The 12,500-nt window shown below is 37.3% G+C and overlaps 1 protein-coding gene across 4 annotated transcripts in view; it reads right to left on the bottom strand.

The window, feature by feature from the left end:
• Positions 1–1,476: 1,476 nt before the first annotated feature.
• TBC1D16 (TBC1 domain family member 16) overlaps positions 1,477–12,500 on the bottom strand; it is a 19,862-nt gene continuing 8,838 nt past the window's right edge. For 2 of the 4 annotated variants that reach the window (XM_043032586.2, XM_043032587.2), the window contains exons 6-14: positions 9,003–9,164; positions 8,510–8,729; positions 7,867–7,954; positions 7,390–7,565; positions 7,067–7,252; positions 6,616–6,760; positions 6,294–6,400; positions 5,878–6,094; positions 1,477–5,696 (exon numbers count right to left, since the gene is read on the bottom strand). In XM_043032586.2, coding sequence (XP_042888520.2) covers positions 5,490–5,696; positions 5,878–6,094; positions 6,294–6,400; positions 6,616–6,760; positions 7,067–7,252; positions 7,390–7,565; positions 7,867–7,954; positions 8,510–8,729; positions 9,003–9,164 — 1,508 coding nt within the window. In that variant the 3' untranslated portion in view covers positions 1,477–5,489. The remainder of the gene's footprint in view (positions 5,697–5,877; positions 6,095–6,293; positions 6,401–6,615; positions 6,761–7,066; positions 7,253–7,389; positions 7,566–7,866; positions 7,955–8,509; positions 8,730–9,002; positions 9,165–12,500) is intronic. The other 2 variants (XM_043032588.2, XM_086531863.1) reach the window with 1 other exon arrangement.

Below are 12,500 nucleotides of genomic sequence, written 5' to 3'. Positions count from 1 at the left end.
ACCACCACCCCCAACCCCCACACCAACCACACACACAAACCCACCACACCACACACCACAAAACCCACCACCACACCAAACACTTTAAAAACAATAACAAATTTCCCACACAACCCCCACAAACCCACACACAAACCCCACACACAACACACACACACAAAACACCCACAAACACACACAAAACTCACACACACACAAACCACCCACACACAATCACACACACCACACATCACCCAAAACAACACACAACACCAAAACACACACCACACACAACACATTTACACACCCACACACCACCACCCACCCACCACACCAAACAAAACCACACACCCACACCCCCAACAACACACACCCACACACACCACTCCCCCACACACACACAAAAAACTTTAAAAACAACCCCCCCACACACCACACCACACCCCCCAAACACCCACACACTAAAATATTAACATATTCACACCACACCCAACAACCCAACAACACACACAACACAACACACACCCACAAACACACACAACCACACACACCTCACACCAACACACACACTCACACACACACACAACACACAAACACAAACTCACCACCCCACACACAACACACACACACCCCACTCCACACCACACACTCACACACCCACAACACACACACACACACACACAACACTCCCACACACTAAATCCCTCAATACCATGAATCTGTGAGAGTATTTTTAACCTGAGTGTGCAGTGTTAATTCCTCCATTATGCAGACTAAAATACTAGACTTCAGGAATTATACGACTAAACAATGCCATAGCCATACCAATACCCGATATAAGTCTCACAACATAACAAAACAAAAAAGTAGAGAAGATTTCTAGCACTCTAATGTGTAAATCAGCAGGAGAGAAAAATCAGTAATGGGGTGAAACTCGGGTCTTACTCATTCCGTAAAACCTACCAAATGGCAGTCCTATATTAACTGCTTGAGTTAAAATCAATCTTTAATCTGCAAAATCATGTGGAATAACAAATAGCAGGACATCATTCTACATTTCATATCAGTGTGGCATAACGATGCATCTTATGATGAAGATCTTAATTTTTCTTTAACCCACACAGGACGGGTGGTACAGCATGTGTACCGCGCATTCAAAAGCCCAGTTGCCGGGCGGCACAGTATTGTGCCAGCTATTCAATTGATTTAGGCCTAATAATTCGAACGCCCCGGCATTTGGACATTCTAGGCTAGAATTCCCCCGTCGGGAATGGGTTAAGTTACTTTAAGTCTTTCTCTTCCCTGCAAAATATACACTATACTTGGTTTTCTATCAAAATGCATTGATGATGTAGACATATGACAGACTAGCAATATTTCTCTTGTAGGCTCAAGGTTAATTTGTATTAAAAACAACAACAACAATTTCCCTATTTTGGAAACCAATTCAAAGGAAATATCTTTGTCCAAAGTCAAGGTAACAGAAACAAAGTCAACTTGCTGCATAATCCTTTATTGGCACATTATATATGAGCTTTGGTCTTGCTTCTTAACAACACACATGACACCATCCCACAAACCACAGTCTGTGAAATTTTATATACTGTGCTTTGAATCATTCTACAACCACTACGAAATGCTCACATACAAAGGTGAATATATGCCAGTATACCAGACATCCGTACAAATCAGAGACAAGAAATGATCTTCTGTGTATCTTTAATTTTGAACATCGTACCCTAAAACTACTACCGATAAAAATCCTGGTTTGAAAAAAAAAAAAAAAAAAAAAAAAGAATGATAATGATCAAGAAAAACAACAAATAAACAAAAGGCATTCATTTGGACTATCCATTTATTAAAAATCTGGATTCAAGGTGTTATTTTTTTTTTTTTTTTTTTTTAATGATTTTTAAAATTCATCCTCACTGTTGACTACTTGGGTGTTTGATCTATTGGAAATTTAACCACAAAATCACAGGTGCCATTATAAGATTGTGGGGAATAAGTAGGTGTGATACGACTAAGGGAATTTTTTTTTCATTTTTTTTATTATTATTATTTGTTCTTTTTTTTGTAGATGCCAAACCTTCGGATACATATCCTCGGGTATAAATGGGAGTTACTGTATCATTTGGGATAACGGTAACATACGCTGCAAAAACTTTCAACATAGGCCTTGTCCCATGAAAAAAAAGATGAAAGAAAGAAAGAGAGAAAGAAAAAATGTGGACATTCAGCCTATTCTTTCCCCGTTTCACGAAAAAGAAAAAAAAAAGTCACGCCCCACCACAAACGTAAAAACCATGCACATATTGTCACACTGTCAACACTTCTCTGCAACTGCGGTCATTGAGCGAAACAAACATCACGTGCCCAATGTTTATCCAGTTGAGAAAACCATTTCATTGAAAAACAAGAATAAAAATAAATAAATGAATAAAAAAAATGAAAACATCGCTAGAGTTCCTCCAGTGGCACGTTAATGTAAACTATAAAATTCAAAATTGCAGACATAATACTTTCAGTAAAAAGTCAATCCTCGGTGAGTTGGTCTTAGAAAAAAACGACGACTCAGCTACTGTCCAAGTTGCAAAAGTTGCAAAAAAGGAAAAGTGTTTATTTTTTGCATTACTGTGCCAGACCACTGATGGAAGACAAGATTTACTTGATTATTCACAAAATCATGTCTTCTACTATTTTACAGCATCAAGGCCCTTGATCTACCATAGGTATATGATATGTGACTAGTAGCTATTAAAAGAACTTATTAATAATAATAATGATAATGATAAAAACTATAAAATGATAAAAAGAGTAATACCATAAATATTACTACAATAACTACCATCACTACTACTACTCCAACAACTGATACTAATATTACTATGATAATAATAATGATAAAAGTTAATAAATCATAATCCATAATAATAACAATATATATAATGATAGATAATAAAGCAATGGAAGTAGTAATCAACACAATAAATAACTAAATATCTGAAATTACAATAATAATATTAATGAAAATACTACTACTAATACTACTACTAACAACAAAAAATAACAATGATACTGATGACAATGATGAAGCAATAATAATAGAAAAAGAAGTAATTATATCAATAATACAAGAAGCAAAATAATACAAGAGATAATAGCTGCAATAATCTCAAATATATACAGCAATAAAAATCATAATTACAATAATATCGATAATAACTATCATAAGAGTAGGTGATAGTACTATTTACATTTTATGAGCTCAACACATTATGTGTTTGGGTATTATGTTTCGCTGAGTATGCTCTGTCTGGTATCACTATTAAAAAGGAAAAGATGAATGAGAGAGAGAGAGAGAGAGAGAGAGAGAAAATCCAGCATTGTACAATGGAATTAAATGTGAAATAACTATACCCAACCTTGGTTACTGCATTCATGAGCAACAGAAATTCATAATATCTGTCTAAATCATAAAAAAATAAAGTGTTTTTCTCACTTATTCACATAGCAGATAAAAGCTCGCAAAAAGATTTTGTACTGATTACACAACCGTTTGACGTGCTGTGGGGCTGTACCTCCTTGCAGAAAATGTGCTCTAAATACAGTAGAAATATCTGCCTAGTTGAATACTTTCCTGAAATGTAATTCAATTTCTTATAATTTCCAACTCAGTGATGACTAGAACTAGTGCGCTATCTACGAATAAAATGCTAGATTCTACGAAGATAAACTTTGGCTACTTAAGGGTCCTAAAAACTAGTATGTACACAAACTGTACCTCAGTATAATCTAAATAATGGTAGCAATCAACTTCCAGAAGTTAAGGAGACTGAGAAGAAGAGAGGCAGGGAAAAAAAAATCAGTTCGAGCATAAATATAAACATATTGAAAGCCGCTGCTTAAAATAGCTTTAAAATAATCCTTTAACGATAAAAACCATAGTTACTCTCACTTGGAAAAGACTCGCAGAATAATCCTCGTAAAAAATTCATCCTTCACGACCACAGTCTAGAATGTTAACAGTACAGTTCTAATAACTAGAGAGAGAGAGAGAGAGAGAGAGAGAGAGAGAGAGAGAGAGAGAGAGAGAGAGAGAGAGAGAGAGAGAGAGAGAGAGAGAGAGAGAGAGAGAGAGAGAGAGAGAGAGAGAGAGAGAGAGAGAGAGAGAGAGAGAGAGAGAGAGAGAGAGAGAGGAGAGAGGGAGAGGAGAGGAGAGGAGAGGAGAGGAGAGGAGAGGAGAGGAGAGGAGAGAGAGAAAGGGAGAGAAAGGGAAAGAAAGAGAAAGAAAGAGAGAGAAGGAAAGAGAGAAGGAAAGAGAGAAAGAAAGAGAGAAAGAAAGAAAGAAAGAGAAAGAAAGAAAGAAAGAGAAAGGGAGAGAAAGGGAGAGAAAGAGAAAAAACTGTTAGAAATCAATCAATACAATCAACTACTTTCTGGTAACTGCACCATCACGCATATCACAAAAGTAGTAAGAGTGTGAATTAAAAAATATGGGAATCAATAGTGTAATTCCTCCTATTATATTTTCTCCTTCTTACCATGTACCTGTTCACACACACCAAATAAATATACAAAATATATCTCTCACAAAAAAATACCAGAGGAAAATCAAAATATATTCGTCTTGCATGAAAAAACTCAACACTGGAATGACTTGCAACATCCTATCTTCAGAATAATACCATATCATATATCACATCACATCTCCGGTGCAAACATTCCCCCTTAATAATTGCCCCTAGTTTCATCAAACACATCTGTTAGACAAAATGACTAGTATAATGTACATAAACATATTATTTCCTCAAAATCGTCAAGGTGACACACAAAGAGGAAGACATCAAGTATTGTCATAATGCAAGAAGGCAAAATCTACCTTAAAATCAATAGAATTCTCACACCAAATCATCTTGAAAACCTTTAAAACAATTATTCACTCCCTTGGAAAATCCACTGATCAAACCTGTGGTCCAGTCTGTGCTTTATTTAGTAAGTGCTTCATTATGTACATGTAAACAAGATTATTACATATTCCAGTTCCTATTTCAGTGGCATTTGCTTAAAGGAACGATAATGGTCATTAATAAAAAGAAGGTGTGCCATATTCTCCTACTTTCTTGGCAATAGTTTCATTAGCATTTATTTATTTATTTATTTTTTAATATATATCTATTCATTATTGCCCTTGTAAATTGGAGTATTCAATAAAACTTTACTTGATCTGTAGTACATTCCCTTATTGTTCTCTTATAGCTTGTATTCACCTTGAATATAAACCCTATTTCAGATCCAATGTCGTTAAAACTTATTCTTACCAGATCTACTCAAAGATTCCTAAAATAAAAACTGGCTTAAAAGAGTCACCGCGTATTCTAACGTAGTCCGCCCTCTTCTCCCACAGGTATTTCCCTGTTCAGGCTCTTCTTTCCTTCACTGATCCCACCCACTGAGCTTCCATCTCACTTACAGATGACAAACTGATGGAGCACCTTCCTGGTGGTGTGTCAGGATGCTGTACTGGAGGCTGTGTTGCCATCAGCGTTGGAGGATGGCTGGTTCAGCGGGCATGGCTTGTCGTCCGGGTGTCCCACGCAAGCCACGACAGGCACGTGGCCAGAATCCCACATGCCTGGTCCACAGAGCTCGCAAAGACCAACCAGTGTGCATGGGAGATGGCTCATGCTTCTGTAGTGGTGGAGGAGACCTCGTGCCTGCGTGAAAAGTAAGTGCAAGTTTTATCAGATGTGTATATGTATTTGCATAAATGAATGTTATGACTGATGAAATGCTGTTAAGAAGAGCAGTGAAGGGTGTGAAGGAATAAGTAATAAATTACGGGGCTACAAAAATCAACAAGAAAGAAAGAAAAAAGAAAAAAAACGTGATGCCTGCCTTTTGCAAAACCATGCGGCCGTCCATGTGATTGGCCAGAGAAGTGAAGTAGAGCAGGGTCTCATCTGGTCGAAGATTCTGGTCCACTACGTCATTGCCGTACTTGCTGACGATGGCCACGACGAGGAAAAGGTGGAAGTAGTCGGTCTGGTAGTTACTCCAACAAGCTTCCCACATTGCCAAGGCTTGATCTTCAGGAAACTCGCGCTTGAAGCACCTATTGGGATGACACATACACACAAAAATAAGACCGAGCCTTTCATAGTTTCGTAATCTAATCCATATATCTATCAAATTTTTGTAGTTGTTCTTTAGTACATCAATGTTCCATAAAGAAGGAAGGAAAAAAAAGGGGAGGAGAAAGAAAAGAAGACAAAAATGTCAATAAAGTGGAAGAGGGAGCATAAATATCTTACAAGAGTATCCATCTGTGACAGAAGAGAAGGTCCATGCCGTCTTGCTGGCTGGCCATGTGGTTGTAGAACCGTGGGACCATTATTCGCAACAGCTCACGGAGGTAGCTCTGGGTTTGGAAAGAAAGAGATGTATCATCATTTTTTATCCTACATCCTCAGGAAGATAATCTACTATATGAAGCTATCTCATGCTTTAAATCTACCTTTCACAAACTAATACAACATGAAGTAATTTCAAAATAAGAGATCACGACTCCAATCCTCTTATCTGATATCTTCAACTTGATATCTCTCTTTTTATTCTGAGTTCATAAACCCTTACCAGATTCTTCTCCATATCTTCATCCTTAGGAGACGTCACAAAAATGGTTTTACTCATGAGCCCCGTGAAGCACCAGAAAACATCGGCCTCGTTGCGAACTTCGGCAAGGATGGGCGCCAATATGTCTGACATTCCCTGTGTGTACCTGAGAGGAGGTAATCAGAAAATCAAAGATTGTGTAATTGTCATGGCAATCAATGTGTGAAATATCAGCAAACATTCAGAGACAGTGTGAATAAGTGAGTGAGAGTAAGAGTAAGAAAGTGAGTGGAAGAGAGAAAGAGAAAGAGAAAACTTGAATAAAAGAGTAAGAATAAGAGTGAAAGAGAGAAGAGAGAGAAGAGTGAGAAGAGCGAGAAGAGAGAGAGAGAGAGAGAGAGAGAGAGAGAGAGAGAGAGAGAGATAGAGAGAGAGAGAGAGAGAGAGAAAGAGAGACTTCAAGTCATCTTACCCCATGACTGGATTGTGCACTGCAAAGTTCAGAAGGATTCTCTTCATCTTTTCCAAGTTTGGATTGTCGTTGCCAGCAAAACATGGGTTGGAGCGGTCTGTGCGTACCACGTCCTTTTCCACCGTACATTGCACGTTCCTCATAAACCAGTCGCGTTCTTCCCCACTCATGGTCTCTCTCATTAAGCTGAGGCATCAAAATTAGTCATGACACAACAGACCTCCATGATAAATTGATAATGGAAATAATAACGTAATGCCTCCACATATTACATATGCAAAATAACTCTACACAATACAACACAGCAAAGATATTCAACCTACTTTATCTTCTCGTAAATCTGGTGCTTCTCCTCCATGATTGCCTGGCGCTGTACAAAGGTCGTTCGATAGTCGTAGTAATGCAGCAGGAATGGCCATACATTTGCTCTCAGCTGGGGCTCGACTCCCCCGAAGAATATAGCACGACGGAGAGTGAGGTCGTCCTCAATCATTCCTTCCTGAGAAGCAATTGTATATGTTTTGATATCCAATACAAAGGTGCTATCATTCTTCCTGACATTTTGTATCCTCTTAATTTTGCAATAAAGTGTAGGTGATTTCATTTACTCTTTGTTTACAGTACCTTTACAATTCATTTTATTCATCTACTTCAACGTACCTATAACATTCATGTGTTAATACTTCAAGTGAAAAACTGTAATTGTAACTGATAATACAAAACCTGGAAAAAAAGGAATGCGAGTTTTCTTTATTTGACTGTACAAAAAACAATATGAAAGCTATAATTCCTTGTCTCACCTCGCTGAAGTATGTTATCCATGATTCTGCATCAAGACACGTGTGTTGGCCTTCTTCTGGGTGGCGTTCTGATTCACTCACTTGTGGCCTTGGGAGATAATCGTGAAAATTACTTTGGGAACCTAGTGTCAAATCTTAAATTTACACTGTAAAAAATTGTTCTGTTCAACTAAAGCTTTTATTTGCAATTAATATTTCAGATAACCGTGATGAAAATATTTGATTTAAAGAAAATCCAAGGAACAGAAGTGAAAAGAAAGGAAAAACATGAACAGAAGCGAAGAAATGATTGAACGCTCACTTCCATCATATGACTTTTCCTTTGCCTGAGGCACTTGTACACTCACTTTCACTACACATTTGACTGAAGACAAAGACTGAGCATACCATCAATCACGGATTGCATAATTAACTGAATTTTATCAGGGAAAATGTAGAATTATACTAGTCAAACATACGTTGGATGATCATATAGCAAAGGATGCCTGTATTTGATTAATGATACTTCCTTCCAATCTTTGACAAATAAAACAAGAAGAAGAAGAAGAAAAAAAAAGTCAAATAGAACTAAAATATATCATACAAGGATATGATCACCCCATTCTGCGAGCATACCTCCCTGATAGTTCTCGAAGTAACATACCTGCACACCATGAACTGCTTCAGCGCTGAATCCACTGACTTGACCTCTTCGTCCTGCGGCTTCACAAGGAAGTTCCAGTCCTCGAACACTGAAGCCAGCTTGTCCAGCCCTCCGTGGTGAAAGTGGAATATTTTGTACTGACTCTCTTGGCTGGCGATGACCAACTGGCCACACGTGTGCTCTCGGTCGCTGAAGAAGAGACGAAGTGACCTGCACTGACCTGCAGGAGATAGAGAGGAATTGAAACCAAAGGAACTGTACAGATTTTTGCTTAGGCATCTGAAACTAGACTTACTTTATTAGAGTCCCTATTTCATAGCTCTCAGCATGAGAGCTATGGCAGACGTTTCGTTATTTGGTAAAAGTTGCCGTTTAGTCAACAGGATTAGTAGTTCAAATATTTCCTTTTTCTTCTGCAAAGATAATAACTAGTACCTCATCCACCTAGTTACCAAATATATATCAGTATGACTCATTTTCCTGTACTACTCACTGACGTCAATGCTGAATATGCCGCACTTATGCTCCCTCCTGATGGGCGAGGACCCTCCATCAACAGGCGTTGGGCAGAAGGACGAGAGAGAAGAGTCGGGGAATGCAAGGTTTGCTGAGTAGGCCATCGACTCGGCGCTTCTCTCATACCAATACTGATCTCCTGGGGACGGAAGATACCGATCTCAATTTTCATGTTGGTTAGAAGAGGCTTAGATAAAGTGTGTGTGTGTGTGTGGGGGGGGGGGGAATAAGGATCGGAATGACTTAAATGGTATTCAAACAACTGAGTTCTGGACGGATTCTGAGAACTTAGTAGTCAGTAGAACCTCCCAGTAGATTCTGCACATGTCTATATACATGTGTTTACTAATTACACGTCATGAACTATCTTTTCAATAATAAGCATAATAATAATAATCATAATAAAAATAATATCAATAACATCAGCATCATCATAATAATAATAATAACAATAATCATAAAATCCTCATCCTCATCATTATCATAATACTAGAGAAGATGATATCTAAATTTCTGGAAGCTACAGAAAATTCACCGAAACTAAAACCACCTATTGAAACTCAAAATTGCTTAGATCAATACATATCGAAGCATCTACTGTGAAGATCTAGAGGAAGAAATGAAACGTGAATTAAAACAAATATTTTTTTATAAGACATCCTTTGTAATGAACTAGTTTAATGAAAACATTGAAGAGTCTTGATACATTAATAATACAAAATGGAAAAAATAAACTTTTCTATATTCCACTTCACGCTGCAAGTAATTATAAAATACAATGGGAAATTGTTAATTAAATTATCTCTGCGCACAAAGAATTCTTACCATCATAGGTAAAAAAAATGAACTTCTACTTCTAGTGGTCCAATGCTAATCTAATTACGCCTCTCTAAATAGAAGGAGTTGAGAAATTTCTAAATACTTCTCCAGCTACACCTAAATTAGTTTGCCATTTACAATATATTGCTGTATAAGCACAAATACATCACACACACACAGACAGACACACACACACACACACACACACACATTAAACAAGTTTTCATATTCATATATGTGTAAATATTAACCCCATGACGACGGTGTGTCACACTCGTGTGACACAGCCAAACTCCCGACGCCGGGGCGTCATGCGATTGTGACGATTTCAACGCAATATTGCAATCGCCCGGCATATGGGACTTCGCATAGCGAGTGCCCCGTCGGGAAAGGGTTAATAAAAATATCAGCACATACATAAATTAGGTTCATAAGAATGTTCAATTATAAAGAGGCATAGCTGCCTTTGGATGTCAAATGTACTCTTCAGAAATTTTCTCTCTACTCATATATAAAAGAAAATATAATACATAATACAAGAAATCATTTTCCATAGATTTTCACTTGCTTTTTCACAACTGATAAAAAATGGTTATTCATAATTCTCAGAATACATCTTATCTTTCTTTAGTGCAACCTGATATGGAATACTTACCATGAGAATTACTATAATATAAAAAAGGAATTAACAGACAGGTATTATTAATGTTCCAACAATCATACAATGATTTTTTTCTCTTCTCTTCACTATCATGAATTTCCTATGATAAATTGATAGCTAAGACATATACACTACATCAAATAATATTACTGTACATATCTATATTTTCTTATCATCTCTTTATAAAGAAGGGAGGGGAGAAGAAGAAGTGTAAGATAAGGGATGAGAGAGAGATAAAGGGTGAAAGAGGAAGGAAAAAGAAGGGAGATGGAAGAGAAGAATATGAGGAATGAGAGAGAGCAAAATATGGATACAGGAAGTAGGAAGTGAGAGAGGGAAACAAGCGATGGAGGATCTGTAATAAATCTTGAGCATTATTTCTTGAACCCAATAATGCCGGGTGAGTTTTGGCACCACCAGGTCTTAATGCCGAGTCTTTCAATGTGTGCAGGTCTTAATGCCGGGTATTTCAATGTGTGCAGGTCTAACGCCTCTGGCTATTCGCCCACTGTGGTTGCAGCTGAATGTTGCATGCATGGCCATACAAAAATCAATTGATGTGATATCTCATCACCGGAGGCAAGTGGTGCTACATGTTGTGAGATCATGTCATCCTTTGTTAATGGGTTAATAATAGCTTTACAGCATATTTTGTAATCCTTTTTTCTAAATCAAACCTTGATGTATCTGTATATTCAAGAAATAACATTTAATTTTCATGCAATCTTTAGTAACCCCCTTTTAGTCAGCAATTTTTGCCCTGTTTCAGGCTAAATTTTTTCTTTTAACTTTTGCCTCCCATCACATACACTCATTATGAATATCCCCCCCCCCAAAAAAAAAAAAAAAAAAAAAAAAAAAAAAAAAAAAAAAAAAAAAAAAAAAAAAAAAAAACAGCACTTGCATTTCAATATATAATTAAAGTGAATTTAATTCTCCACTATCAACTTCCTACAGAGAAGTTATTGAAATTATGGCTGTTTATTGCTGGCCAAGGAGAGTTAAATACAATACTTTCATTAAACACAAACCAAATGGTTTGAAATGCTGACAGTAATTTGATTTAGAATCCCCTACAACTGCCTTGTCATGAATTTTCCGCTGTAGAGTCCAATCATTCTCATGTAGTCCTCCAATCTCACACATCTGTCTGGCAGATTGCTCTATATTCCTGTCATCAAGTGGACACCTAATCCCACACATTTATCTTGCCTTCAGTACCATGGTAAGTAGTAGCAATGTGATAAGCTGGCAATCTTGCTTTCCCAAACTCGAACCCCACACTTCAAGCGGATGGCAACCCAGTCATTCCTTACACAAGGGGATTAATCTAGAAGCCCAGTAAACAGGTGGCAACTATTTGACTGAAGTCACAAGAAGCTTGTCCCTAGACCTTGTCCCTGGACTCTTACTCTCCTCTAGACTGTACTTATCCTTATCAACATTTCATCTTCATTTGCTCTCTTCAAGTGAGCTGCTCAAATTTTTTGGTTATGGAACCCCAGTGAATTTAAACGCATTCTCAATCTTTGTCTCTTGTAATTTCTTGGTATTCTCTCTGCACAGAAAACAGAATCTAATTTATTCTGTGCAGTCTACTTTATTCTGAATAGGAGTGTGAAAATACTAATTAATCCTAGTAATAATTTTACAATTAATTGCACTGAAGGAGGAGGGAAGGGAGAGAGAGGAAAAGGAGAGAGACAGGAGAGAAAAAGAGAAAGAGATAGAGGAGAGATTTGGCAGACCAGGGAGATGTTGAAAGGAAAGAGGAGAGACAGAAGCAAGTGAAAAGAGGAAAAAATGAGAAGAGATTAAGGAAGAGAGAAATAACAGCTAATACATCCAGGAAAGTAAGAAGGGAGAAACTGCAAATTATAGATCTAAAAAATAAATGGAAATACAATCTTCCCTCATGCATTCTCTTTCAGTAAAGGTAAGGCAAACTAGGCAACATATAAACCAGCTTCTCTTCAAGCCACATAATCTAGAGCA

Source organism: Penaeus japonicus, unplaced genomic scaffold (genome assembly GCF_977035675.1).
Source record: "Penaeus japonicus unplaced genomic scaffold, GWHDUDI00000001_assembly GWHDUDI00000036, whole genome shotgun sequence".
Lineage (NCBI taxonomy): Eukaryota > Metazoa > Arthropoda > Malacostraca > Decapoda > Penaeidae > Penaeus > Penaeus japonicus.
The sequence above is the reverse complement of the archived record's forward strand: the minus strand, read 5'-3'. Positions and strand labels throughout refer to the sequence as shown.